This window comes from Heliangelus exortis, chromosome 15 (genome assembly GCF_036169615.1).
Source record: "Heliangelus exortis chromosome 15, bHelExo1.hap1, whole genome shotgun sequence".
Taxonomy (NCBI): Eukaryota; Metazoa; Chordata; class Aves; order Apodiformes; family Trochilidae; genus Heliangelus; species Heliangelus exortis.
Window position 1 is genome coordinate 6,388,947 of NC_092436.1, and position 27,702 is coordinate 6,416,648.

General features: G+C 49.5%; 1 protein-coding gene across 4 annotated transcripts in view; it reads left to right on the forward strand.

The window, feature by feature from the left end:
• The window catches only part of LARP1 (La ribonucleoprotein 1, translational regulator), a 40,235-nt gene that overhangs the window by 7,556 nt on the left and 4,977 nt on the right, over positions 1 to 27,702 (forward strand). The window contains exons 1-12 of one of the 4 annotated variants that reach the window (XM_071759330.1): positions 220 to 315; positions 8,078 to 8,104; positions 19,734 to 19,795; positions 21,399 to 21,464; positions 22,290 to 22,461; positions 23,066 to 23,197; positions 23,383 to 23,526; positions 24,230 to 24,392; positions 24,681 to 24,825; positions 25,050 to 25,224; positions 26,052 to 26,221; positions 26,537 to 26,896. In XM_071759330.1, coding sequence (XP_071615431.1) covers positions 22,338 to 22,461; positions 23,066 to 23,197; positions 23,383 to 23,526; positions 24,230 to 24,392; positions 24,681 to 24,825; positions 25,050 to 25,224; positions 26,052 to 26,221; positions 26,537 to 26,896 — 1,413 coding nt within the window. In that variant the 5' untranslated portion in view covers positions 220 to 315; positions 8,078 to 8,104; positions 19,734 to 19,795; positions 21,399 to 21,464; positions 22,290 to 22,337. Of the gene's footprint in view, positions 1 to 219; positions 316 to 8,077; positions 8,105 to 13,379; positions 13,475 to 19,733; positions 19,796 to 21,398; positions 21,465 to 22,289; positions 22,462 to 23,065; positions 23,198 to 23,382; positions 23,527 to 24,229; positions 24,393 to 24,680; positions 24,826 to 25,049; positions 25,225 to 26,051; positions 26,222 to 26,536; positions 26,897 to 27,702 lie in introns of those variants that run through there. The other 3 variants (XM_071759327.1, XM_071759329.1, XM_071759331.1) reach the window with 3 other exon arrangements.

A 27,702-nucleotide genomic window follows, 5' to 3' on the forward strand; every position in this document is an offset into this window, starting at 1 on the left:
GGGAAGGTGGTGGAGGGGGAAGCATCTCTGGAGCTCCTCGGTGTTACTTGTTTGGCAGGCTCTGCAGAGATCCCTCAGTAACAGTGAGAGTGATAGCCAAGGGGGCACTGAGAAGAAGAGGGGGCTTGAATGGGGCTTGTGAACCTCACGTGTCCTTGACACACGAGCCAGAGTTAAACCATGATTGGAAAGCTGGGCGGGTGGAGGGGGAGGGAGGCGGAAATGTGCCGTGTGTCCTTCCTGCTGGGCACCAGTGGAGCTGGAGGGGCTGTGCAAGCCTGGGAACCTGGTGCTGCCCTGCTCTTCCCTGCCCAGGTATGGGGCTGCAGCCCCGGGGTCTCGGGGAGGGGGGCAGTGGGAGGAAGCAGTGTCCATGCTGAGCACAGTGCTGAGCACATTTTCCAGCTGAGTGGCGGCGTGTGCTGTGCTCCTGCAGTGACTCTGCAGTCTGCAGGGCATGGCCGCTGGAAGGGATCCGCCGTCAAGAGGGAGGGTGTAGGGGGCTGCTTATCTCTTCTCCTTCCCTGGTAGTTGTTTGACTTTCGACTCACCTGCATGTGTGAAGAGAACAGAGGGTTTTCAGGGCTAGATACATTGGGTTTTAAGAAGTCTTTAACAGTGAGAAAAGAGGTGAGTTTTTCCTGACTAAATATGTGGGGAAACAAGTATGAAATTGGATAAACCACAAAAATGAGGAAAGGGCAGAGTTTTGTTGATGGGAAAGTCAGAGAAAAGGCGTGTGGGGAGACTGGTGTCTTGCCTGCCTGGTAACTCAGAGGTGCTGCTAGAAGGTGGGTATGTTGTTAAATTCTTAGCACTGTCTCTGAGCAGATAATTTGTAATATATATATTCAGCCTTCACACTAAATTCACTCTGCTCAGGAGCAATGTCTATTTATGTCAGCTCTCAGTCTCACATAACAAGCCTACTGAAAATAAAGACTTGACCATAATAACAAATAGCAACGCTTGGCCCCATCTAGTGCAGAAGGAGGTATTTAAAGGAGTGACTGAAGCTCTTTGCCCTATGTGTGAGCTTCCATATGGGCTCACATTGTTAAGTTGGCTACAAGGCTGTGCAAGGGAGCAAGTAAAGAGAAAAACAGAGCAAAGTGTTAAGTGTAAAGAGTGGGACCAGTATGTATGATGCTGGGAAATCATGTGTCTCATAGCAGCAGATAATGAAATGCAGAAAAATACCTCAGAAAATGTTGGGAGGTTTTACTCTGACTGAAACAGAAGTAATAGAATATTTGTTCACCAGAACCTACTGAACAAGACAGAAAAGCGAATCATGGAAGTGTCTCTGCCATGTGCTCAGATGACAAAGCATCAGACTTTGCTGACTTTGCTTTTTGCACACTTTCCCTTCTCAATTGGCAGCTAAACCTTGAGAGCTCGGGGGGATACCTAATGTGATCTAACACATCTTCTAAGTGCTCACAAATCCTCTGCTGCTGCAGAGGGGCTTGCACTGAGCTGAACTACAGGGGGACTGATTTCTTTTGGCTGTCCATCTCGGGTGAACTCTTCAATCTCCCCTTATTTTAATCAGAGAATGGCAAATAGGACTATGCTGTGCAGGGAGGAATTAACTGGAAGTCACCAATTTTATTTACTAGGTAAAATTCAATCTGTGAGTACAGCTGTGAAGATCATTTTGAAGGAACGTGGCAGATTACAGGCAGACGGCTCTCTTAACTTCAGTTGAAGCTGAAATCTGAGTCAATCTAATTAACAGCAGAGAAGTGGAACCAAGTGAGAATGGAGTTTGGAGGGTGATTGGAAAAGCTGTGTGTTTGATTAAAACCAACCAGACAGCCTCAGCCAGGGGGGGGAGCATCTCAGACCGTGAGTCTGATGATTTCTAATTCAATTAAGAGATTTAATTATGTTGTCTTCACTGTGCTGTCCTGTGTATCCTACAGACCCCCTGCTTGGCTCCCTGCCTGCAGTCCTAAGGTGGAGAAGACTATGCAATTTATAGTTCCTGGAGTTTTCCCATGGATTTATGGCATACCTGCCTGATGTCACAGGGCAGACTCATGATACCAGTGTCTGAAGAGGCAGGAGGGGGATTCTCTTTCACGAAGAGGCTTGATTTCTGGCTCCAGTAATGGATTCCCCCTCTGCAGGGAGAAGGGTCTGTCTCACCCATTGCTTATTGAGCTGTCCTTAGGCAAACCTTTGCTTTGGTATCTGAGGCTGTCTGCCCTTGATGTGCATGCAGAAAAGCACACTGCAGTGCATTTCATGGTAACTCTGTTGGAGGGAAATGCCATCCTGTGTAGGTTTTCAGTGTGGGATCCAGTTGGCTTCTGGGGTGCACCGAAATGGCTCCTGTATTTCAGCAAGAGTCTCTGAAGCACATTAATTCTGTTTGATCATGCCTGAAATTCTGCTGCCTGTTCAATATCCAGTAGCTTAAAGAACAAATTGAGCAGGGTAAGTCTGATTGTTGGGCCCAGATTCATGTAGGGTTGGTCTCCTGAAAGGCTGGAGACTTCAAGCAGTGTCTCTACAGGCTTACTGGTGATGAAAGGATGTGAAGCAGAGAGCTGGGTCACCAACTGCTTCATGGGAACAGCAATCAAGCACTTTTAAGGTACCCTGTATTTCCCCTGCAGCTTTTTGTAGGGTGTGTGAATAGGAGCATTAGGACTCCTGCTTGGAGCTGCAGCAATTTGCTCTTTCTCCATTTTGGTGATGGGGGTGAAAGGGTTAATGGGAGAAAACACCCACTGTTTGTTCTCTGCAGGGCAAGCACTGATAAGTGGATGGGAGAAAAAACAGCCGTGACCTTACAGTTATTCCTTGTGTGACTGCACATATGTGAGTGTTGGATTCGTGGGACTGTTTAGAGAGCTCTCTGGTCAGGCTGACCAGATACATTCCCCAGAACCCCACTGGCATCTTTGATACTTGGAGAAGTGACCTGGAAGCTCTTCCAAGGGGATCTCTTAAAAGTGCCAGTCCCACTGGTGTTCATGTGTTGAGTCAGAGTCACAGATTGATTCAGTCAGGTCTGTTCCCCTTCTGCCCAGAAGAGACTGAATGTAAGCATTAAGGTACTACTTTAAATTAATGTGTGGTATGAAGTTAAAGCTAGGGAGCTACCTCGGGCAGATAATGCTCTCATTTTGGAGTAGGTGATTTTTTTTTTTTTTAGAAGGGTGTTCTTCTTGCAACATAATGATGCTTGAAGTCTTCATCCCTTTTCCAGTTCATGAAGTTAGCATGGGCAGCCTGGCTGAGCTTCACAAAAATCAGTCACTAGTACACTGGAAACCTATTTCAAGCATTTGTTTCCACATGATTTGTGAGAAATCAATGTCAGAGCTCACAGTGGCTGCATCTCTTTAGCCATCGTAGGTGATGGGGATGTTTCAGAAGAAACCAAGTCTCTGGATAGAGAGCAGAAAACCACATACCAGGGTCTGGTGGTCTAGATACCCTGGCAGAGAAACAGATTTGGGATCTGATAATACGTTCTGCAGCTTTTTATCATTTTCTTGTGCAGACCTTATTGGTGTCTTAGGGCCTAACCAACATCAGGTTAGAGTTCATTCATCTGGCTTGGATCTTTTACCCATCTCAAGCTCCAGCTTCTCTTTGAGGGAGTCAAGATACTTCTTATTACAGTAGCCAAATGTTATGAAGAGACATGGGAAGTGTTTGCCTGGACCTGGCAGCTGGAGAGGGTTGGGAAGATTTGGGTGGCTGAGAGCCCGATCCTTCCCAAGCCTGCTCAGCAGGTAATGAAGGAGGGGGAGCAGGAAGCAAGCAAGATCTCAGGAGGGACATAATTGGCCATGCTAATCTTTGGGTTTCTTGCTTTGCTACTTTTTCCTATCAGACCTCACCTCCTACTGCACTCAGCATTGCTCTGAAGGGGCCTGTAACTGTCTCAGAAACTTGTGAAGACACTGCCTGGGCCTCTGAGTGTGAGCCAGGTGATAGAGATTTGAGCTGAAAAGTTGTCTGTGACAAGGAAGACTCAAGAAGTGCTGTTGTCTTTGCAGCAGGCACTGTACTGTGTAACATGAACCTTTTCCCTGACTCTGCTGTTTGCACTGGGAGGATTGCTGGCATAGCCAGAGGAGCAGAACTGAATTTATATGCTCTGGGCAGCAGGTCAGGTTAGGAGGAGAGATTCCTGGAGGTCCTGCTGTCCACCAGCATTTTCCATCCACATCCCTCTCCTGAGCACCTAGCACAAACCTGCAGCTTTTGAGCCATTGTGACAAGGTTCTGTCTCTGCTGCCAAGTGTGACCTTGCAGAGGTCATGTTTTTGCTGACGTCTTGAGTCTTTTGTCTGAAAAACGTAGAGGGTGATTTAGTTACAACTTCACAGGTTGAAAGCCAGAAGATACCAGTTAATGTCTTTCCAGTGACAGTGGGGTGGACAGACTCCCTGTGTCCTGCTGGGAACAGGCAGGACTGTTCTGTCACATCCATCTGAACCTGTATATGCAGAAGGAGCAGCCCTCACTTGGTACCACGCTGCTCCAGTGGTACTGAGCAGCATCCTTTGGTGACAAACAGGTGACATAAAGTTCACTGGGGTCATTTTCCCCCCGTTTGTAGGGCAGAAAAATAATTGCAGATGGGGGAGGCAGTGAGGTACAGAGAGTTTATTCCTGCTGGTGCTCAGCCCACAGCCACGCTGCCCTCTCAGCAGTTGGGGCTGTGGGTTGCTGTAATAACGAGTCAGAGCTTCTCTTGCATCAGGGCTAAATGAGCTGCTCTCCAGCTGCTGCCTCCTGGGCTCTGCTGGGAAGAAGCAGCATCTGTGGCAGAAGAACGATACTGGTGGCAGCAAGGCTGGGGACAGGCAGCTGAGTGGTGGAGGTCCCCTCCCAGCCATTGCTCCTGAGCAGGAAGAAGGCAGCTTCCTGTGAGTGGGTTTGGATTTGGCACTGAAGCGTGGCTGGTGCAGTGAGCAGAGGAGCAGTGGAGGGGAGATGTGGACTTGTAAATGGGGGTAGCCTTTCTGGACCTGTCCCAGATACCCAAATAGCAGCAGTGGACAGATACCCTCTGGGGAGGGTTATGTGTGTGGATGCATCAGCTTTTCTCTTTAAATGCCCCATTTTAGCATATGATTTCCTCCTGCATTTAAAAATACCATCATGCAAAAAATGGGATTCTGCTGCATTCCACCCCCAGCACCACCTAAAATAAGGACGACTGCCCTCAATATAGTTATGTCTCTTGAGCTTGATGTGCAGCAGCTCTGAGTTTTGGTGCTAAGCACAAGCACCTCTGTACCATGTCTGCACCCTCATGTGACAGTACTGAAAAGGATGCTCTGTGCCCAACATCCAGTGTCCTGCTGTCTACAGCATGCACCCTTGACCTTCTCCTGGTTGCTCCTTCCTCCACTTCTCATTGCTGATAACAGGAAGATTCACAAAACATGGTTTCCTCTGGGATGTTGTAGATGGTATGGATAATGTACAGAGCTGCACAGGATGATAAAGAACTTGGGAAATAACTTGCTCAGCAGAGAATGGCTCTACAGCAAAGAGGTCAGCCAGTGCCTGTGCTTGTGATACATCTGTTGAGAGGCCAATTCTTCCTGGTTTTGGGTTCACTGTGGATCTAACTCTCTGTGTCCAATCAGGGGAAGAAAATGTGAGATCCAGGGGCTCAAATTTTATGAGTCTTTCTTGCGTGGCAATACTGTTACTTCTGGCTGCTTCCCATGTGGCTGCCCAGGGGCTAATTTCTATCTGCCCAGTGTGGCAAGCTGGATGTGGCTGGGAGGTACAGGCTGCTCTTCAGCATCTGGCTTGTATCTGGGTACCTGGCTTTGGAGTGGGCAAAGCAGGTAGGAGAGCAGTGTGTGTGGTGGGAGGAATTGGTAGGACTGGTTTGTTTGCCTTAGCTTTCCATGTTGGGACTTCAGCAAAATCCCAGCCTGGTCTCTCTCTCCCAGCTTGGGTCATTTGTGCTTGATTTTAAACTGTGGGAGTTTTGGGAATGGAACTGACCTGGGCAGGCAACCTCAGTCCTTCCATGTGCTAGACAGACTCCTTGGAGAGCAACCCTAGGGATTTATCTTTGCCCAGTAGACCACACGTGTTCCTACCTCTTTCCTCACCATGGCTTTCTTGGGACAAAAATGCAAGCTTGGAGTTGAACTGGTGGCTTGACTGATAGGAGATGTCCCTGAGGAGTCACTTGCAGTTGCTACCCAATTTGGTGGCTTTTGTGTTTTCTTGAAGAGAGTAGCCTGGACCTCTTGGGGGTGACTGTGCAGATGGCTAACCAGGAGGCAGTGTGAATTTTGATGAAGAGTTGGTTGGACAGCTTAGCAGGAATGTAAACTGGAGACCTGTACCTGGCAGGGGTGCAGTGAGGGGAGTGGTTGCCAAGGCCTGTCGTTCTTGGCTGGCACAAAGGATTTCCATCTCTTAGCCATTGAATTAGTATAATTAATTAAATTTTGTTGGTAATAGCAGTTACAGCTAGCTGGTTAAAACAGGTGGGAAATAACCAGTGGTTTCATCTTGTTCCTCATTGGAGAAGTTGTCTGATAGTTGCCCAAGAGAGGAGGTGCAGAAATTGCCTCTTGTATGGGTCCTGTTACATCAAATACAGGATGTTTCTAGTCTGTCAGAGGAGCCTGACCTTGTCAGCAACCATCACAGAAACACAAGAAGTTTCGATGTGCTTGGGTGATGCTCTGATGGAGAGTTGCAGCAGAACATGTTGTCTGCAAAGGATCCCAACTGGTGCTCTGAGGCTTTTCTGGATGCATTGGCTTTTCCTGGCAATAGTACTTTCAGCATGGCCACAGACCATAACCCCACATAATCGTGGAGGGAATTTTGATGGATTTTCCCCTCCCCACCTGCATATGCTGCTCACATGTGAAGCAGCCTGGCCTGAAGATGCCTTGAACATGGTGCCCTAAATGCAGACAAATAGAAGCTCTCTGGTAGAGAAATTTTTTTTGCTGTTTCTGCAATGGCTGGGCCCATGCCAGAGAGCATTGCCTTGTTCAAGAGGTAGTCCTTGCTGCAACTCTTGTGGATTTACAGCTGAATGTGTGTTTTGGGCAGCTGATAAGCAGGAACCAGGGGCTTGCCCCTGGCCTAGGAAGACCTTGGCTTATTGGCAGCCTCCCATCCCTCTCTTAGATGTTCCTTGAAGAAAAAAGTGTGTTGTCCTCTCAAAAGTGCTGCTTTCTTAGCTGCCTGGGGAGCCCTTATCAACAGGGTTTCACCACACATGCTGTCCTGTGTGTTCCTCAAAAGAACAAATCTTGAATCTGATTATTCCTAGTTATTTCTGTGAACATCTTCCAGCAATAAGTAGGATCCATCTGGCGAAGTACCTGCGCCTCTACCTGGAAAGACCTTAGAAATGAAAAGGTTTCAGGATATGAAACACTCCAGGCAGCTCTGTGCAGTGGGATGTGCTTGCTGGCAGAGCTGCCTGAGATGGGAAGACGAAAGCATTCTCCCTGGGTGATGCATGATACACCAAGGCACTGGCCACCTGTTCAGATGATGGATTCATGCTTCTGTCTGCCTGTTCTCTGAAACAGGTGCTGTGTTGGAGACAGGCACAGCTGGTGTCCCAGCTTGGTGTCCCTTGTGGCTCTAAAACCCACGAGCCATCAGGAAAATGCTCATTTTGCTTTTGCTTTGGCTGACACATGTGCTCCCTGTCTGGTCAAGGTGTTAAATGTTCTCTGTGCAGGTTTCCATTTGATACAATAGTGACCTAGGGAAGCATAAGGTTGCTGCTGACCAGTTCACTGTGTGGAACCTTGTACATCTCGGGAGGTTTTTATTCCTCACTGCTGTCTCTTAGAAGCCAATATAGAAGGTTATTTGTGAGAGCAATACATTCAGGTAAACAGTGCCTCCTTCAAAGTCTTTCTCACAAGTTGTTGAATTGAGGTGGGTTCCAGGCTGGATTGATGTTTAACTTGGGATACTAAGAAAATCCTTCCTCTGTTTAGCTAAAGCAAACAAATTGAGAGGAGGGACCTTTTAAATAAGATTTGCATTCCAACTGCAACTATTACTAATTTCTTGTCTGTCTTTTTTTCTTTTACAGATCTGTTTCCAACTGATGGCCAGTCTGGTATGTATTTTTTAAAAACAGTTTTTCAGACCTTCCTGTTCTGTGCCTTCCCTGCACTTTTCTTTCTGCAGAGTCAGATTTAGAAGATTGCTACAAGAATAGGCAACAGACATTAATTAAAAAAAAATAATGCCTAAAACACAATTAAAAAAAAAGTGTCTCTAATATTTGTCTTCTCCTGCATGACAGTGGCATGTTTTATGCTTTCATATAGTGATGACTGCAGCTGTTAGAAGGTTGGTTTCATCCCCTGCATCGTAGCATGGGAGATTTGGGTGTGGAGAAGTTTGGGAGCTTGTAGGTCTTGATTATCAAGCAGCTGAAAACGTTGAGCTGTCAAAAAGCAAATGTAACTCAGAATTGCTGCTGTTGGTCTGCATGGTAGTTGTATAGAACTTGATGTGTTCATGAAGCTGATGATGTGTATTTGAATTTGCAGTACTTTGAAAAGATGCTTGTTTAGTTGTGTTTTGCTTCTAAGTATTGCTGTTAAAGACAACCAAGATACACTCTGTGTTGTCATCAGTATAAGACCACTAAAAACTTCCTGGCCCCAGTAGTGTGTGTGTAAGGGATCCTGCAGAAGTGGACTGAGGAAGGAAGGGAGGCGACTCAGAGCAGAGGTCCCAAATCAAGGAGATGTAGTTTTTAAGAGTGGGTATCAAAGCTGTCAACTCTTGCTTTCCTGAAACTCCCTAGGAGCTCTTCATCCAGGTTGATGTTGTTGAAGTGCCAAGGGAAGGTTTCTGTTTGACCCAGTGTTACGAAGACCAATCAGCAAGATCCTGTTGTGTCAGAGCTGTAGTGCTTCCTGAAGATGTTCTGTAGCAAAGGAATGGGGGTCACTGCCTGGCTGGGCCTTCTGCAACCTCAGACATGTCACTGTGTCCACCTCCTACCTATGTCTTTGGCTTTGCATGGGATATTTCCCCAGTTCATGTGATATTATGAGGATAAATTGCTGCTGTGGAGGTGTTGTGTGATGATGATTTGGAAGTATGAAAATCAGCTCCGTTGTCCTAAAGCTGATTCCATTAAAACCTCACTGGTTTTAAGCAGTCTGATGTAACACTGTAGACACTATAATTTGACTTCTTGAACTGAACAGAGGGCTGGACATTGTGTATGTGTGTTTCCAGAGTTATAGCCAGCTAGTGAGGCTGTGGTATATAACCTATTTGTAAGTCTTTCATGATTTCCTTGCTTTCAGAACATGTGTGAGAGTGGAGTTTTTAAGACTGGTTTTGAAGGAGCAAAGGGGAATTCCATTGTATTGAGTACAACAGGTGTGAAATCAGGATGGAGCAATGACTGCTTACAAGGAGGCTCTTTCTTCTTTCATAGGAAGTTTTTCTTCACCTTGCTGAAGATCTGCCTTCACTAAGTCTTGGGTTTTGTTTGTCTGTGCTGCAGGCTTGGAGATGTCCTCTGGTTGGCACAACTCCATCCTTGACTCTTCAGCTGGTTGGGAACCTTCAGCTGCCTCCAGGGTGGGGTGTGAGTGTGCATCTGCAGCAGATGATAACATTTCAGGGAGTTCATTTACTTGTCAATTGCATTGCAGAAAACTTCACCTATGGAGCTCGGGTGTTGTTTTTACAAATTTTATATTTTTAAGGAGATAAGTGAAAGCTTAAACAGGATTCCTCGTAGTGGTAACTGCACAGGACACTGCACAGTGCTTTCTTATGTCTCCTCCAGGAAAGCCTTAAGCTGGTGACATGATTTCTCTTCCCATACACTAAGCTTAGATCTGAAAGCCCTAATATCTCAAAAGACAGACGTGTGAAGGCAGCAGGCAGAGGCAGGGTAGCACCCCTGGCAGAGGGCAGCAGGCTTGCCTGGAGCATACCTGCTTCTAGCATCAAAGTTTTCATTTACTCCTGAGGCTGTTGAGTTTGACTCCCTCAACTCCCTTTCATTGCTGAGGTTGTTTAATGAGTTAATTTGATCCAGTCTATTATTGCACATCACCAGGACTCTCATATCTGCCAGTGCCTACTTTTTAAGGTTATCCTTGTATGGTCAGGTGGATGTGTATGGTTGGTTTCCCCTCTTGGAGAGATGTCCACTGTTCTTTTGCCAAAGGAAGTGATCAGCATAGTGCTGGAGGATGCTGAATTGTGGTAACAGAGCTGGGACTTGCATAGGTGGGGAGCCTGAGCCACCTTGTCCTGGGAGGACAAGGGGAAATGGTTTCAGATTTGAGGAGGAGATATTTAGGTTAGATATTAGGAACAGATTCTTTCAGAGTGGTGAGACACTGACACAGGTTGCCTAAAGAAGTTGTGGCCTTCCCCTTCCTGGACGTGTTACAAGGCCAGGTTGGATGTGGCCTTGAGCAAGCTGGTCCAGTGGAAGGTGTCTCTGCCCATGCATGGTGGTTGGAACCAGATGATCTTTAAGGTCCCTTCCAACCCAAACCATTTTATGATTCTGTGAAAAATCAACCATTTTGTAGGCACAGTATCTCTAGTGTGTCCCAAAGCACGTTTCCACTTGTTAGAGTGGGGATGCTGGAAATGTTCTGCCCTCAGTGTAGTGTTACATGCAAGTTCTGTGGAGGTGAAAGGGCAGCAATATTTGTCCCCAGTTACCTTACAGCATTTGGAAATAAAACTGTTCCTGGAGAGTGGCAGCTGGCTTGCTTTCTGTCTAGCACAGCAGTTCCTCAGTCCTCTTCACTTTTAAATCCAGTGACTGGGATTCAGCAGCTGTAGGGTGCTTTTCAGAAAAAGCCACTTCAGACCTTGTGATCCGGAGTTCAAGTGGAAAGCTGAGAGACTTAAAAACCCTTGAGAGATGCTCGTGCTGGGCTTGACAGTGTGGTGACAGAGCACAGATTGGATTCTCATACTCGCCACTGCTGATAGAGGGAGGCTCTGAGGACACATCTTTACCTGGACCTGTACCCTCAGCTGAATTCTTTTCTTAAAAATTCTCAGTGGTGTGATACTTGAGTTCTAAAATGCTGCTTTGAGTTTTCTGTAAAGAGATGTGAGTGCTGCTCCCATTGCAAGGAAGCAGCATTTAATTCTTTATAAGGAAAAGAAGGCTAGATGAGTCTTTAAATTAGGAAAGTGCTGTGTTGTAGTATCGTTAGCTGAGCATTCCCAACTCCTTTGGGAAAGCTCACTCTAATTACAATATTTTTACTGTCTTTGGTGTGTACTGAGGCAGAGGAGGCAGCCATCTATGCCACTGGAGTAACCTGGATTACAGAGCGTGGTTTATGCAGCAAGATCCACCTGACTGTGCACCCAGGAAGGAAGTTGGCAGCATTTGTTATATCAAAATTATTTAGAAAAATCTTGAATTTCAGTACTTCTGGCTTAAGGTGAGTGCATAAGTGAGGATGTTGTATCTTGTCCTTGGAGAACATGCCCTGAAATCAGCTAAGCTACAGGAATCCTTAAGTAACACAAAAGGAGCCCTTCCACGTGCTGTCAAAGATTGCAAAGATATTTGGCTGCCTTGTTTTTGCCCCAGTTCTGATGCTTTGGATTCGCCAATGGGAGGAATTTGCCATACCCATGCTTAGTTTAATCCAGATGGTTATAGAACTTCTTCAGCTCATTTCTAGAGACTCACTGCTAAGTGGGATGACCTAGGTCTGGCCTCACTAAATTCCTCGGAGTGTTGGTTGCACCTATAAAATCACTATTGCTTTCCCCTTCCCCAAGATATGGAGATGGATTTCTGCCTGTTGGTGGCTTTTTCTTTGTGGCCTCCCAAGCTGAGCTGCTGCTTGACCTCTTTTTGTCATGCACAGCTGTGGAGACAGATATGAAGCTGACCTGGTGCAGGCTTCAGGGGTGAGGTCTAGCTGTCACTTTGCAAGTGACAGGGATGGCTTGTCCTGTGGAGGTATCTCTGCAGAAATAGTGAAAGTCATGTACAGGAATCACAGTGGGGAGGAATTAAAAGTGATGCTATTCAATTACCTGACAGTCTTTCTTGAAACCCAGTCTCTGTCTCTCTTCTTTGAGATTTTCCAGAGGTGTGTTTTGTGCAGAGTTTGCCCGTTTGCCTTGCACAACCCCTTACTCCTCCACTGGCACAGATGGTGGGAGCTGCACAGTTCCCCCCTTGACGCTGTGATTGTGTGGAGCTGGAGGGTCTCGTGGCAGGCACTTGGCTCTCAAATTCATGTCTCTTTGTTGTTAAATATTTACAGTGAGATGTAGCAGATGCTTCTCAGGAAGGTTTTGTCAGCTTGTAAGTCCCCAGATGCAGCTGCAGAAGAGGCTGACAGCCATTAAAGGGATTGCTTCAGTGTGATGCCCTGGGCTCACCACCAATCTGGTGAACTCGTGTTGCTTGTGCTACAGGCACTGCTGGATGTGCTGTTTCATCGACTTGCAGTGGGCTCCAAGCAGAGAGCACCCTTCTGCCGATGGCAAGAGATTAATGATGTCTGGTCCTCGGGCTTTTTTTGTCTTTTTTGTTCTCTGAAGCTCTTCCACTGCAGTGGGAGGGGGTGATGCTCTTGGTTTTTGTTGCTATATGTGTTTCTTCTGGGACCTTTGCTCCACAGCTGTGGCACGTAGATGTGACAACTGTGTGGCTGCCTTTGCTCCCTCTCTGTTCTTGACACACCTGTGTCTCTCATTCACTCACCCAGCCTGAGGAGAAGAAGGGTGGGCTGATCAGGTGGGGCAAAATCCTGTCACCAGCTCTGAGCATCACCAGCTCTGGGTGTGCAGAAGCCAGCAGCCAGATCCTTGCTGCTGGATGCCACCCCTGCACTGGTCAGACTGCTCAGGTTCCCAGTGTCCCTTCCTGCTTTCAAGATAAGGTCCGGGACCTTGGGCTGGGCTCTGTTTGTTGCTCTTGGTGCTTATCAGCTTTTGCTGCTGACAAGGTGACCTGCTGTGCAGGGCTGAGGATGGGGAGGGAAAGTGTCCCTGGCCTGGCCTCTGCATTGGTCTGGCCCCCAGCACAACCTGTGTGTGTCCATACACATTGGTCTCAGTCCCCCGTCAGGCATCTCTCTCGTGGTGTTACAGCTTCTGGCTGGATGAGACTTCTGGGTGCCATGGAGGTGGGATCTCCAGAGGTGGCTGTTCAGCTTCTCCAAGGGGATGGCTCAAGGAGGGGCAGGCTCACTAGGTCATCGTTTTTCCAACTAAATATAGTTGCCCACGCTTTCATAAGGCTGGGATTTTTGTGTCACGTGACTGTCTTATCCCTCCCGGCCAGCAGTCCCTCAGAGTGGGGATCGTGTGTCTGGATGGGTAATAATTAACTGTTAACTAGCTTTTCATTAGAGCCTGGCAGAACAGGCAGAGTACTGCAGAGGAAACTGCTCCTGGTCTCTCCCGGAGGGTGGATACCCCCCTTTAATTGGCAAACCAATTGCCCCCAAAGGTGAGTGCATTGTGGGGTTTGGGGTTTTTTTCTGTGTTTATACAGAGTCGTTGAGTCTCACTGTGCCTTGTGTGTCCATCCTTGCTCTCCTGTAGTTCCCACTCATGTCACCCCTCCCTCTACTACCCCACTGATTTCTGTGTTTAGGTCACAAACCATGAGCTGGTCTCTGAGACAGCTTGGAGGAGATCCTGACACTCCATCTCCTCAATGCTTTGGCCCATATGCACGCCTTGGGCCCCTGCAGCCTTGCTTCAGTCACCCTCCTCTGGCATCACTGAGGTGTCCTTGCTGTGCCAGCAGCAGCTGGATCAACTTAAGCCTTTTTGTCAAGGTCCCCAGCCTTCCTGTGACAGACTGACGTGGTGCTTGCCTGGGAGCACTGATTTTCAAGCCCCTCTCCCTGAACCCTTTAACCCAGTGGAAAGTGTTTGCAGGTGTCCTGGAAGGCTTTTCTCTCTTCTGCTGATTCCATGTTCTGCTGGCTGAAGACTTGTCTGTACCAGATGAGCCAGGTCAGGCACTGGAGCTGGAGGAGCCTCTCCCACAGGGGTGGTGGAGTGATGGGTACCCAGTGAGAGTGGGGAAGAGCAGCTGTGAGAACCTGAGCCAGATGAACTCCCTGGTTTCCACAGTTCCTGGATTCTAGTTAGCCCAGTGACCTTGACTGTGTCCCCGTTTTAATGCTTCCTGGGGTCTGGGAGCTACTGGCTTTCCCAGCAGAGACCCCTTAATTTAGGGCTTGGTTTTCCCTAGAAAACTGGAGGCATTCCTGAGCTTTGTTGGTCAGCTTGACCTGGGATCTCAGGGATCAGTGCTGTGTGTGAGTGTGGGTCATGTGTCAGAAGTTTCCTAGAAATCCTCTTCATGGAAGAGTGTTGCTTGAAAAAGCAGTGGAAACATGTCACTTGCCCTCGAGAGAGTTCAGTTACTACCTTTAATAGTAGCCACTTGTGCCAGGAAGAATCCACAGGGCCCTTGCTGTTGCTGTTAACATCAGAAACAACTGTCAGCATTTCTTAACCTGCTCCTTACTGAGTGAATCTTGGCCACAAGTTAAAGGGATTTTGTCTTGGACTGGAAGGCTACAGGGTGGAGATTTATGCATCTTTGCTAAGTTCAGACCTTTTCTACCCCTTATCTGCCCTGGAAATAAAAGGTAGACCCTGCTGATAACTTGTGTGTGCAGAGCTTGTAGCAGTTAATGTGCATTTAAAAAGCAGTATTGGCTGTGTTGTGACCAGAGCTGAAATATGTCTGATGGTGTCTGTGCTGCCTGCAGGGTGCTGTCAGCAGAGAGACAGGATCTGCAGGTGTCTTGGGCTGCTTCACCTCCCCCTGCTCCTCGAGGGCTGTCTTGGGAGTATCAGCCAAGGGATGTGAGGGCTTTCAGAGCTGGGAATACAGCTCAGGTGCCCTCACTCCCAGCCTGTGATGGTGCTGCCCTGGCACGCTGTGTTGAACCTTCCTGTACCCCTGGCCTCTCTCCCTGCACTTTTCCAGGGCAAACTCCCAAGCTTTCAGAGCCAGCCTAGGACATCCAGGTGGGAGTGTTCTCATGCTCTCTGTGGAGCTGTCAGATGCCCTTTTTGAAGTTATTTTTAGCAAATGATCTTTGCAGCAGTTGCAGAGCTTACAGTGCAGAGAAGCGTAGGCAGTTTCTTGCTTCCTTCCTTGCTGTTACAGTAGGTCTTGTAAGGTGGAGCTCTCTGCTGAGGAGCTGCAGAAAATTGTTTGGAAGACTTTGAGCCCTGGTGCCTGCAGCTTGTCACTTGCTCCATGCTGAACAGGCTTCCCACGTGCTTTTCAAGACTGAATCCTGCTCAGCCATGCTGAAGGATCTGATCTGCTTGATCCTGGTGTTGCTCATTCTACAACAGTTTTTCTTGCACATGCAAGAAACTTGCAATATTGCAGAGGTTTTGCAAATCTCTCTCATACCTTTTTAAACAAGGTCAGTGCTGTGCTACTGGCTGAGAGCTGTGAGAGACCCTGTGCTTCAGGTGGTGGGGTCAGCTGTGGCACTACATGGCTACTACTAGGAGTGAGTGGGAGCTCCTGCAGTGGACACACAGCCTCCTTTATGTTGGAAGATGTCCTTGTGATAGCAGCTTGCTTAAAGCTGTTAGAGGACTCCATCCCAGTCTCCATTGATTTTCCACTCCATGCAGGCACCTCTGGCTACAACTGCAGTTGGTGAGAGGTACAGCCATACGCTGTTGCAAACTGTGTGCCCAATTTGCCCTGAACCTTGCTGGTTTTTTCTACCTTATGGTGTCCTCAGCAAAATGTGAGCACACCAGGCAGTCAGTGCTGTAAATACTGGGCTTCAGGCTTCTGCATGGAGCTGTCAAGGCAAGTGCTTCCCATCTTAGTCAGACATCTTCTGTCGGTGCTGGTGTTGGTGCTGGGAGCAGCTCCTTAGGAACCAGGCAGAGGTGGAAGTTGCTGCTTTGTCTCTGGGGGTATTTGTACCTCCCTGTGCAGAGGGATGCTACCAGATTGCTCCCTAAGGATACTGAGGTCCTTTCCCCTCTGCCCATGCTTCCCAGCCCCTTTGCAGCCCTCCATGGGACAGACTCTTCACAGGGAAAACCTTCAGCACAGTCCAGAGCAGGCGGGGCTGCTGGTGTGAGGGAGAAGGCTTTTGTCAACTTGTAGGTCACATCTGGCAAACATGTCTGGAGAAGGTGTGGTGGTGGTGGTGGACATGAAGCTCACAGGCTGTGTCTTCTGATGGTTTGATCAGGCTCAGACTCCCAGCTTGTGTATTTTGAGTGCATAAGCAGTGATGGGTGCCACGGTAGAGCCTCTGCCATAGGAGTCTTGCCTCTGCTGCACTAGGTATGGGCTGTGGTCCTTGTGTGTGCCATCCATGGAGTCTGGGGAGGAGGAAGGATTGTTTGGAGATAAAAATGGTGAAGTGGATCCTATTGGATCACTAGGCACGTGACTGGCAGGCCTCAGGGAAACTGGGGATACCAAGGTAGGCTCTCCTAGGACCTGCGGCACAGAGCATGCGCCCCTCCTCAGCCTCTGTGGCACAAAGTCCAAGCTCTTGGCTTTAAAACTGACTTCATCAGCAGTTTCTCCTAGGTGCCAGGCTGTAGGCTGGAGTGGCTCATGGGCCATCTTCCTGTTGACTTGGCTGCTGGGGAAGGAGGGGTGTGTTGTGTCAGGGATGGAGCATGTACTGGAGCTGGACTCCATTCCTGCTGGGAGCCTGGGCTGCCCTCTGAGGCTGCCCCAGTTGGTGTTGGGGTGCTCTGAGCCCTTCTCTATGTTGCATGAGTGGTACAGCAGGAGCAGGAATTACAGCTTTCTTGCTAGAGGTGCAGGTATTTCTGCACCAGCTCTGTTCTCAGCCTCAGCCCTGCAGATCTATTCTAGCTCTTCATGTTCCCTTTCTTAAAAATGTATTACAAGCTGCACTGGATAAAAGAATTGGCAGGGCAACAGGTTAGCAGGTATTTGGTTTGATTTTCCCAGGTAAGGTAGTAAACATGTCTCCTAGGCTTAGTATGGTGGCCCTATAGTATATGCCCTTCTCAGGATGGGTGTGTTTAACTGAGGAGCTGCTGTTGCCCTGACTGTCTGGGCTTTGTGCAACAGCTCTTCTCCTTCCTTGTACAAGGCATTTTGCACTACCAGATAGGTTGCTGTCCTTGCAGGAAGGCTTTCTTTTGAAGCCTGAACACCTGAATTAACCTAAATGTGTATTTTGTGGTTGTGTTTGGTTTGGATTTTTTTTTTTAATCGCTTGGGTTTGCTAGAGTCTCTTTCTACAAGGGAACCTGAAGAGCAGTTTTGATGCCCATCCAGGAGCTTGACTACAGAACCATCAATGGATTGGAACCGGGGCTCTTGGGTTAAGCTGGTGTGCCCTGGAGTGCCAGGCATGCACAGCTACTGCTCACCATGGTTCCTACCTCTGCAGATGATGTGTCTGTCAGTCTGTCTGTCCACAGTCACACCCCCTCAAGCTCCCTTTGGTCTCCTGCCTTGGTCTGAGCAGTCTCCACCGTGACTTCCACACTGACCAGAGCTGTCTGCAGCCCAGTGCTGGCCTGGCTGCACTCCCTGGGGCAGCCTCCCTGCCAGGCTGCAGCTTTGCTTTGTGTTTTGTCTTCCGCAGCACTCTGCAAATGCTAATTAGTCTTGTCAGCACCTCAGCTTGATAAGGGATCCCTGTTCCTATCTTACAGATAAGGAAAGCAGCAGAACTTGTTTCAAACAATCTCCTCCCTCACCCGCAAAGACAATGGAGTCCGTGGCACCCACCCCTGTGTCCTCTTTCACTGGAGGTTGTGAGGGGGGCTTCTCTTTGACCCCCCCCAAAAGCATTAGAACATCTATGTCTGTGAGGCTGCTGAGCTGAAGCACCTGGAGATGAGGGCTGGATGCCACTGCTGGAAGCCCCCAGAGCTGCAATGTTGTGGGAGCAGGCACCAGGGGTGAAGTGGTTACAGAGAAGGGATCACTGCACTCCTCCAGCCAGAGGTCTGTGCCTCATCAGGCTGCAGAGCAAATTCACTTTTTTTTTTTTCTACAGTGCCAGGCAGGGGTGCTCCATCCCTGTGGAAAACAGGACTGTCTGCAGGTTTGTGCTGTAGCACTTGGTACCTTTTGAAGTTATATTTAGTTGGTGACATCTGTGGGTGTTGAATAGAGGATTTTAGGGGCTGTTTGGAAAGCACTTGCTCTTCCTATGCTATTAAGATCATTTAAAAGACTTGTAGCAAGTTCTGTGCCATGGAACTGGGATTCTCAATGAGGTGTACATGGAATGAAGGAAACATCTGCTGCTGCTCAAGATGGGGAGGCAGGTGAGCTGGGGAGGTTCTGGGGGGAGGGAAGGATTTGGGCATACAGCTGAGGGATGATATCCTCATGTGGAAGCCTTTAGGGAACTGAGGAAGGGGTGTGCACATCATTCAGTCGTGCCATGTCTGACACTTCAAAGCCTGCAGCTCTGAGCAAGGCTGGGCTGGCAGGATGAATCACAGGTTTCAAGACTAGGAAGTGGACCAGTTTTGATCATTAGGTGAAGTTGTCCTGCCTTACATGACAGATCAAAGCCAGCTTTGAGTGGAACTGTGTAGGCTATTGAGGGTGTTTCCTGGGGAGTCCATAGATAGCCTCTGTCATTCCTTGGAGCTCCTCACCTTCCTCCTACCCTTGTCTCCCACCCAGTCTGGGGTGCTTTTCTTTGAAACAAAATTAGCAGAGTCTGTAGAAATGTTTGATTCTTTGGGTGTGTGGCACCTGGCATGGACTTCCCCGAGAGGCAGAGGCCAGAAGGCTCTCCTTTCCTTGTCAAACACCACTGTGGAGGAGAGAGAGCATCATGGTCCTTGTGGGGCTAGTTTGTTAAGCAGCAACATACTGCTCTGTGTGAGCCTGCATGCCCTGTGTGAGCCTGCTTGTGATCCAGAGACTGCAGCCAAAGCTGGGGGGAAGAAAAAAAGTCAAATTTATTTTTCTGCTTGTCAGGAGGTGGTACATGAATAGGAGCCAAGACAGGTTGTGGTGGGGCTGAGGTCTTGACTTCTTGCTCCAGGTCTTGTGTGAGGTCTGTGGTGGTGTGAAACCCAACACTTGCACTGTGATACCTGAAAACACCCCAGAGGCACTGAAGTGCCTAAATACCTTTGGCTGTAGGATTAGGCTGTAGCAGGATTAGGCACTCCCTAGATCTGGCTTCTCACTGTACGTGCCTTCTCATGAACTTGCTGCCCTGTGCTGAGATGCACTGGAGATCAAAGCAGTGCCCGTGTGCTACAGACTGTCAGAGCCCTTCTCTGCTGCCTGGGGAGGGCTGGTCCTATTACTGCTGTGATGGACCTTGCCTGTCCAAGGGCATGTTTGTTCTGCAGCACATAACAGCAGATTGAATTCAGTGTGGTGCTTTACAGAGCAAGCTGAACCCCTCACCACCCCTACTCTCTGGCTGGCGAGGTCAAGTGAGGAGGGCTGAGCCAAGGCGGGGAGTGCTTTCCTGTGGCAGGATGGAGTTAAAGGTCTGTTTATTGGCCACCTGGATTGATTGGGTACCTTCTGATTTTAATGGGGTCCTTCTGAGACCTAGGTCAGAAGCTGGCTCCGTTTCCTCTTCACGTTTTCCTCTTAGCCTGACTTTGCTGAAGGGGCAGCTGAATTTCTTAAGCTGAATTTCTTCCCACTTGTTTTCTTCTCCAGAGCTAACTCTTCCACAGCCTTCACCTTTGTTTTAACAGTTTTATTCTCCTCCCTCTTGCAGAACACACAACTCCTGCAAAAGTGGTGAGGGCTGCCAACCCGAGACAGCGGAAAGGAAGCAAGGTAAGGTTGTGTCAGCTGCCCCCCTTGCTGTCCCTCCAGCCTCTGCAGTAGTCAGTACTGCATGAATACCTTGAGGGTCTGGTGAGCAGATGGCTTCCTTTGCAAGCCTGGTTGTGGAGGGGCTGTCGTGCTGGCCTGACTGCTTGCAAGAGTGTGGAGGAGAGCACACTGCTGCTTCATCTCCTCTTTAGTGTTTTTGGTGGTCTTCTATGCTGCCTGGACTGGCTGTCTGCCCAGCTAGGCTAGGGGAGACCTTCTCACCTCCTCTCTCTCAGGGAGCACAGTGCTTGATGTGGAAAGCCTCTCCTCACACCCCAGGGACACCCCCAAGTCCCTTTTTGGGCTTAGCCAGTGCCCTGCCTTGCAGTGCAGGGAGGGTGGCAGTGTAATAGAGTGGTGTGTCCACAGGTCTTTTCTTTGTGCAATCTGTTCTTCATTGGCACACAGACAGTGCAGGGTAATTTATTTAAAACAAAGGGCCTCCTTTGGAGAAATCCAGGCAATTTGTTCCAGAGGATTAACATGTGATAGAGAGACAGTTGCTTCTGAGAATGTTGCAGCTGGGGCAGAGGTAGGGACATGGACTGCTGGTGTTGGCTCCCAGCACCTCATGAAGACATACCTGAAACTTGATGTGACTTCTCTTATCTGTACCATCTCAGGGAGACGAGGGCCCTGGGGATGGAAGGTAGATATTCCTGGGAATGTCTGGGAGACAGACATGGCCTTGCACTGGAAGTGGCTTTCCCAGGAAACCAGGCTCCTGGGAAAAGGAACATAGCACCTGAGTGTAGAGATGGGATTTCCTGGGGGACTCGGTGACTCCAAAATTTTGTGGAAATAGTAACCCCACAAGGGCAAGAAGGAGTTTCTGGGCCCAGATAAGCTTAAACTCAGTGCCCAGCCGTGATTCATCGTGTACCTGGGCAGCTGTTTGGGTCCTTCTCTGTCCTGTAAGTCCTCTCTGAAGCCTGGAGGAGGTAGAAATGAAAGTAATGGCCAGATCACTTTTTCAGCAGAGAACTGATTGGTAATCCCCCATGTGGCCATGGGGTGTCTGAAATCAAGGAGCTCCCCTAACTATCAGATTCCTGCCTGAATTTTCCTGCTCATTCTAAGGGATCCCTTGCTTTGTCCTTGTCAGCACTTCCTTGCAATTGGGCACTTAAAAAAAACGAAGTGTGGCTGTGAGCTGCCACTAGGTGGAGGCAGCTTCTTTAATGGGATGTAGTTGCTTCAGGTCTATTTAGGATGCTGTGTGATTTCCCTGTCCATGGGATGGTGCCTGTGATGAGTGAGTTACCCTGGGGAACTTGGTCCCAAATGCTGCTGCTTGGAGGGGAGTTGGAGGCTGGTAGCTTTCTGGCTGCTGGCAGCTTGATTACAACCTGACAGACATAAACTTGTCTGCAGTTATTTGTGATGTGGGCATTCTGCTTGAGTGGTAAGAGGGGCTGTGTATATGCAGTTTGGGGGTCTCTTGGGGATGGGACACCAGGGGGTGGTTGCTGTGTCAGTGTGGCTGGAAGAGCTTCTGGCTGCTGATGCAGGGGATGGCAGCTACAGCTTGTGTGCTAATGGGACCTTTCTCTTTGGATACAAGGTTGGTGACTTCGGTGATGCCACAAATTGGCCAACACCTGGAGAAATAGCCCACAAGAGCGTCCAGGTGAGAACAAAGAATGCTCTGGTGAGCAGGATTAGGCTCTTGCAGCCCCCCCTTTCCCTTTGAAGTGCTGGGAGCACTGGCTGAGCCAGGCCATTTGGGGTCCTGTGTATCAGCTTGGAGGCAGCCAGGAATAGCGTGCTGGGTACAGGGGATTTCCTTGTAGGGCTGCCTGCACATAGGGCTCTCTCCCTTGCTGCTATTCTGGGAGCCTGGAGCCCACTCTAAACCCCTGGGCTGGGTGAAACAGGTAGGGTAGCTCCTAGATCTGCTTTCCACAGGACTGCTCAGTGCAAGAAGGGACCTGGGAAAAAGCCAAGACTTCCCTGGGAGACACTGAAAATGCATGAGAAAGGGCTGGTGTGCCTGAGGGACATGGCCTTCCTCTCTTGCTACAGACGTGGGTGTCATTGAAACCTTTCTATTTTTGGGTCCTGTTTGCCAGGTCCTGGCAAAGGACCCTGCCATGCCCTGTTTATCAGGGCATGAGGGTCACTCACCCTTTTGTCATTGGGGCAGTTGGGTTGCTTGTAGGACACCCTCATCCATGAGCACCTGGCTTCTCTAACAGCCCATCTCAGTAACTTCTGTGCCTGGAGCTCAGACTATATCTCAGCTCAAGCACTTCCCAGGCCCTGTAGAGCCCCTTGCCCTACTCAGACATAAGCCCTTCCTCAGGAACAGAACAGCTCTGGGTGGCATGGAGTAATGATGTTTCCACCCTAGAGCAGGGTCCCTCTCTTCCTGCTCCTGCCAGGACAACTGCTGTGTCTCCAGCTCTTCATTTCTCTCACCTCTCATATCTTTCCTGCACTGGTGTCCCCCCAGCAGCCACACAAAGCACCATCCCTCCGGAAACTGCCTGTCAAGAAAGACATGAAAGAGCAGGAGAAAGGGGATGGAAGTGATGGCAAAGAGAGCCTGAAAACCAAATCAGATGAGTCTGGGGAGGAGAAGAATGGAGATGATGACAACCAGAAGTCAGCCCAGAAGAAGAAAGGTAAGGCAGGATCATCTAGTGGGGACAATTCTGGGATCAGCCTGTTTTCCCCTCTGCAATCTGCAGCCAGGTGAAGGGTCCAGTGCTTTCTCTGGGCTCCTTGCTGCCTGACGTGGTTCCAGCATGAGGACAGCTGTGGTGAAAAGGTGTTTGCAGGCTTCAAGGAGGCAAAATGTCATTTTGGTGGGAGCAAGTGGAGCAGGGCCCAAGTAGTGAATGAACATCTTCTGACTGGGGCGTGTGGCAGTAGTCTGCCCTCTTGTGTGCACTCTGTGGTGACACAGAAGAGCCCTGACTGGGGGCTGCATCAGCTGTGATTGATACATGGACTCAGCCTGGCCTGAACCTGAGGAGGAAGAAAGGGGCAGAGGAAGAAGTGCTGTGAAACAACAGGGGAGTTTCATGCTGTGTCTCTCCATGTGTGAGAGTCTCAGCTGGAGCCTTTCTGCATCCAGTGAGATCTACAGAGATGTCTGAAGACAGGATTAGTCCAGAGGGCCCCCTGCTTTCTCCTCCATGTTTGGGGGCTGTGTGGCAAGAAGGGGCTGCAGGGGAGGAAGCAGTCTCTGAACCTGTATCACACCCAAACCCTGTCCTTTTGCAGGCAACAAACACAAGTGGGTCCCTTTGCAGATAGACATGAAGTCAGAGGTGCCTAGGGACAAAACGGCCTCTCGGAACAACCGGCAGAACGAGCAGCACAGGCACCCCTCCAACAACCGCAGTGAGCTGAAAGGTGGGGGCTTGGGCTGGGGACTCTGCCCTGGCTGTGGGGCAGAGCAAGCCCCAATGCCTGGGCACAGCATGGGATGGTGGGGATGCTTCCTGTGTTCAAAGGGCTCTGGATGCAATGGGATTGCTCCAGGGAGGTGCTTTCATCCTGTAATGCTCTTCCTGCCTCTTTCTCCCCATCTCCTGCAGGCTGGCACCCGGACAACAAGCACGAGCGCAGCTGGCAGGACCATGATGAAACCTCCAGTGTGAAGAGTGAAGGAGGAGCTGTCCGAGGGGCCTTCCGGGGCAGAAGTCGGGGCAGGGGAAGGGGCCGGGGCCGTGGCAGAGGAGGTGATCACTGAATGTGTGGTCTTGTGACAGTAGGGAGAGAAGAGAGTGTGTGCTGAAGTTTGCAAGGGTCTGTGTGCTTGTGTGAGACCTGAGGCTCCAAAGCAGGCTGGGGAGTGCAGAGCACTGTAGGGCTACAGGGAAATACTGTGACAGGTCACAAAACTTGTGATAAGTTGAGCTGCTTTTATAAAATCAAATGATTATATAGTAGTGTTTTAATGAAGGCAAATCTTCCACTGCTCAGGATAAGCCTGTCCACCTGTTTTCTGCCCCTTGCAATACTCCTGCACACAGGAGTTGAAGCATACCTCCATGCTGTGCATAGGCTTTGTCATGTTAAGTGCCAAAAAGATTTCTTGGCTTAGATGAGGAAGAACATGTGTGCTGACATTCAGCAGGGCCGTGTCTGTGCAAACCCTGACACAGTTTCAGTGTAAAGCCTTCATGTGTCACCTGGGCTGCCCAGTTGCTCTTGAGTAGGAGGAGTTCTGGCCTCTCTGGCTTGGTGAGTTGAGGCATCACTGGAATCCCATCTGCAGCCCAGGCTGATAGTCAGGGCATGAAGGATGTGGGTCAACAATGCCCTGTTGTGGAATTCCATGAGGGGCCTAGGAACAGTGCAGAGCATCCAGCCCCATCTGGCAATGCAGCCTGTTTAGCACATCTCAGGGACTCCGTGCTGACTCTTACTGTTGTCCCACAGGTCACTTTGACTACCAGTATGGGTACCGGAAATTTGAGGGCTCGGATGGCTCCCGCACACAGAAATATGCCAGCAACATCACTTACTACTTTGACAACATCAGCAGCACTGAGCTCTACAGCGTGGACCAGGAACTGCTCAAAGACTACATCAAGCGTCAGATGTAAGCACCACCTCTTCTCCTCCCCTCTGAGCCTCGGTGGGTGGTGTGATAGCCACAGATGCTCTCCCTGGGGACTGTGTAGCTCCTCCTGTGGGTAGGGTTGGAGCTGAGGTGTGCTGCTCTGCGTGATGCAGTTTACAGCACCAGCTGGCCCTAAGCCTGGGCTTCCCAGTCTTGTCTGTGTACATCCTCACAGTAGCAGAAGGGTGTGTGTCGGGGTTATTCCCTTTGGGGTGCTAAGGGGGAGGTTTATTGGAGCTGCCTCCCACTGGTGTGCTGTCCATACAGAGAATATTACTTCAGTGTGGACAACCTGGAGAGAGACTTCTTCCTGCGTCGCAAGATGGACTCAGATGGCTTCCTTCCTATCACCCTGATTGCCAGCTTCCACCGGGTGCAGGCACTGACCACTGACATCAGCCTCATCATCAAGGTGAGGGCAAGGAAAGATGAACTCTCCTTCCTGCTTTTTGTCTTGCCAACCATTGTCTGAGGCCTGTTCTTCAGATGGGCTATGGCTGACATGCAAGTAGAGCCTTCCCTTGTCCTTGACTTGCTCTTTTCTCCTTTCAGTCCTCCTAGAGAGGGAGGGCTGGGGCTGAGCCACTTGGTGTGCCAACATGGGGCCTAAGTTAACCAGGTATCACTCAATTCCAGGCTTTGAAGGACAGCAAGGTTGTTGAAATTGTGGATGAGAAGATCAGGAGAAAAGAGCAGCCAGAAAAATGGGCTCTGCCTGGCCCTCCCATGGCAGACTACACACAGACAGACTTCTCACAGTTCATTAACTGCCCTGAGTTTGTGCCCCGGCAAAGCTTCCAGAAAGAGACAGGTGAGCACAGGGGAGTGTGAAGGGTGATATGAGATGCAATGTTGATATTGCTGCAGAAGTTACTCAAGGCAGAGCTCTGTTCTTTGCTTTCTGCTTGGTTGTGGGAACTAACATGGGCTCTGTTCTCAGCCCCCAAGAGTGCTGCTGCCTCTGTACAGGGGAAAATAGGAGAGACACTGAGTTCCTTTTATTCTGTGGGGGCTGAAGGGATTTGGGGAGGGTCATTCCTGCTGGAAAAGTGTTTGCTGTGCCAGGAAGTGCTCTATCACTACTGGGCAAAGCAGAGAACACTCATGAACCCAACCTTTCCTTAATGGTTGAAGAGATAAAAAGGCGTAAGTGGGGCAGCAGGGAGGAAGTTGTCAACTGAGTGCTGGAGAAGGGTTTGCTGTCCTTCATGGGATCTTGTCACCCTATCCCATGGGGGCTAGCAGAAGCCCAGGACTGGGCATAAGAGGCCAATCTTATTGATGCTCTGGTAAGAGTTTTGGCAGGAGATCTGTTCCCATTTGCTCCAGGCTGTCTTGAGAAGGTTTTCTGAGAGCTAGAGTCACCATCTGCTTTAGGGCTTTGTGTATCTGGGAAAGTGTCACCTGCAGAGCTCTGTGGCCACCACTGGCATCACAGCCTTAACCAAAGACTTTGCTTTTCCTCCCAGCACTTTGTGGGCAGTGTGCTAGTAAGCTTTGGCCACTGGATCCCAGTTGGTCCCACAGGTTGTGACACGCTCACAAAATAATTCCATCTTTGGTCAGGTGCTTTAAGTACACTACCCCCTAGGCTTCCTCATTCATTCTAAAGCACTTTGTGGCTCTTGTTGACTCTAGAATCTGCTCCTGGCTCCCCACGTACTGCCAGCCCAGTCCCCACCAAAACAGAGGAGGTGAGTAACCTAAAGACGATGCCTAAGGGCCTGTCTGCAAGTCTGCCAGACCTGGATTCAGAGACATGGATTGAAGTGAAAAAGAGACCTCGGCCCTCCCCAGCCAGACCCAAGGTAGGTGGTGGTGTAGGAGCTGTTGGGGTGGGGTGTATGGGTGACTGAATCCACCCTGTATGGGTGACTTGAATCATAAGTAGGTAGGTGTCAGATCAGATAAGTTCTGTTGGTCATGGGAGTGATGTCCTAGTCTGTCCTGGCCCCATCCATCCCCCTTTGGAGCTGCTTCTCAGTGTAAATAAGGTGTTGTTCCCAGATGGGCAGCTTCTGGCTGTGGTGAGGAAACATAGTGCAGCAGTTGGGTCTCTGAGCAGTAGGCTTGTGCTGCTGTGTGGTCTTTACCCTGTTTCACTCTCGCTCTCCTACCTGTAGAAACCAGAGGAGTCAAAGACACCACAGCAGCAGAAGCAGAAGGACCAAGATGAACCTGAGGAGCTAGACTTCCTTTTTGATGAAGAGATGGAGCAAATGGATGGCCGGAAGAACACCTTCACTGATTGGTCAGACGAAGACTCGGATTATGAGATTGATGATCGGGATGTGAACAAGATCCTCATCGTGACACAGACACCTCCTTACCTGCGTCGGCATCCTGGTGGGGACAGGACTGGCAACCACACATCCAGGGCTAAAATGAGCTCAGAGCTGGCCAAGGTGATCAATGATGGGCTGTACTACTATGAGCAGGACCTGTGGACAGAGCAGTTTGAGCCAGAATATTCACAGATCAAGGTGAGAGCCAAGGAAGGGAGTGTGTGTGTGTGCGGAGCTCCTTATGGGAGTTTTGTGGGGTGCAGACTGCCCACCTTGGTGGGGTAGAAAGAGCAGTACAGCAGGTTACACCCCAGTCATGGGGTAGAGCTAAAATAGGATTAGTCCTCTTTTAGAGGTTGGAATTCCTGGCCCCCACTGTCATGCTCTTCTGTGTTGGGAATAAACACAGCTCTGTAATGTGTTGTAAAATTGCACCCAGGTCAACAAAGTGCCTGTAATGAGGTGATGGAGCAAGGGGCCCATTGCTCTGCTGTCTGCCAGGGTCTTGGTGCACAGTGCCAGATCTGTAGAGGGAACCATGTGTCTGCACTGTCCATAATGCCCAGTGCTCCCTGGCACAGTCCCTTGGAGACCGTACATACTGGAGGTGGGTTCATTGGTTGGCCTGTGCTCTTCTCTGCTTTGCAGTTTGTACAGACTTAGGATTTTTATAGAAAGCCCATCTGCTGTTTTGAAACATGCAGGTGACAGAGGGACAGTGTGTAGTGGGGGTATTGGTCTTTCAAATACATGGGAGTGTTGTACCCCACAGGCAGTGTAGTGTGATGGTGTGGATGCAGAGATGAGGCCCTAGGGATGCAAGAATGTGGCTGGGGCAATGGGGTCCTTGCCAAGCTTGCTTTGAAACCTTGCTGCAGTGGCACGGACACAGGCAGGTAAAAGCCTGAAAGAAGTAAGTGGAGGTTAGTGGAGCTGTCTTGTAAGATTCTGAAGGCTTGGGAGCAGCAAGTGGCTCAGATCTGGCCTGTTCTGGGCTCTGGTTT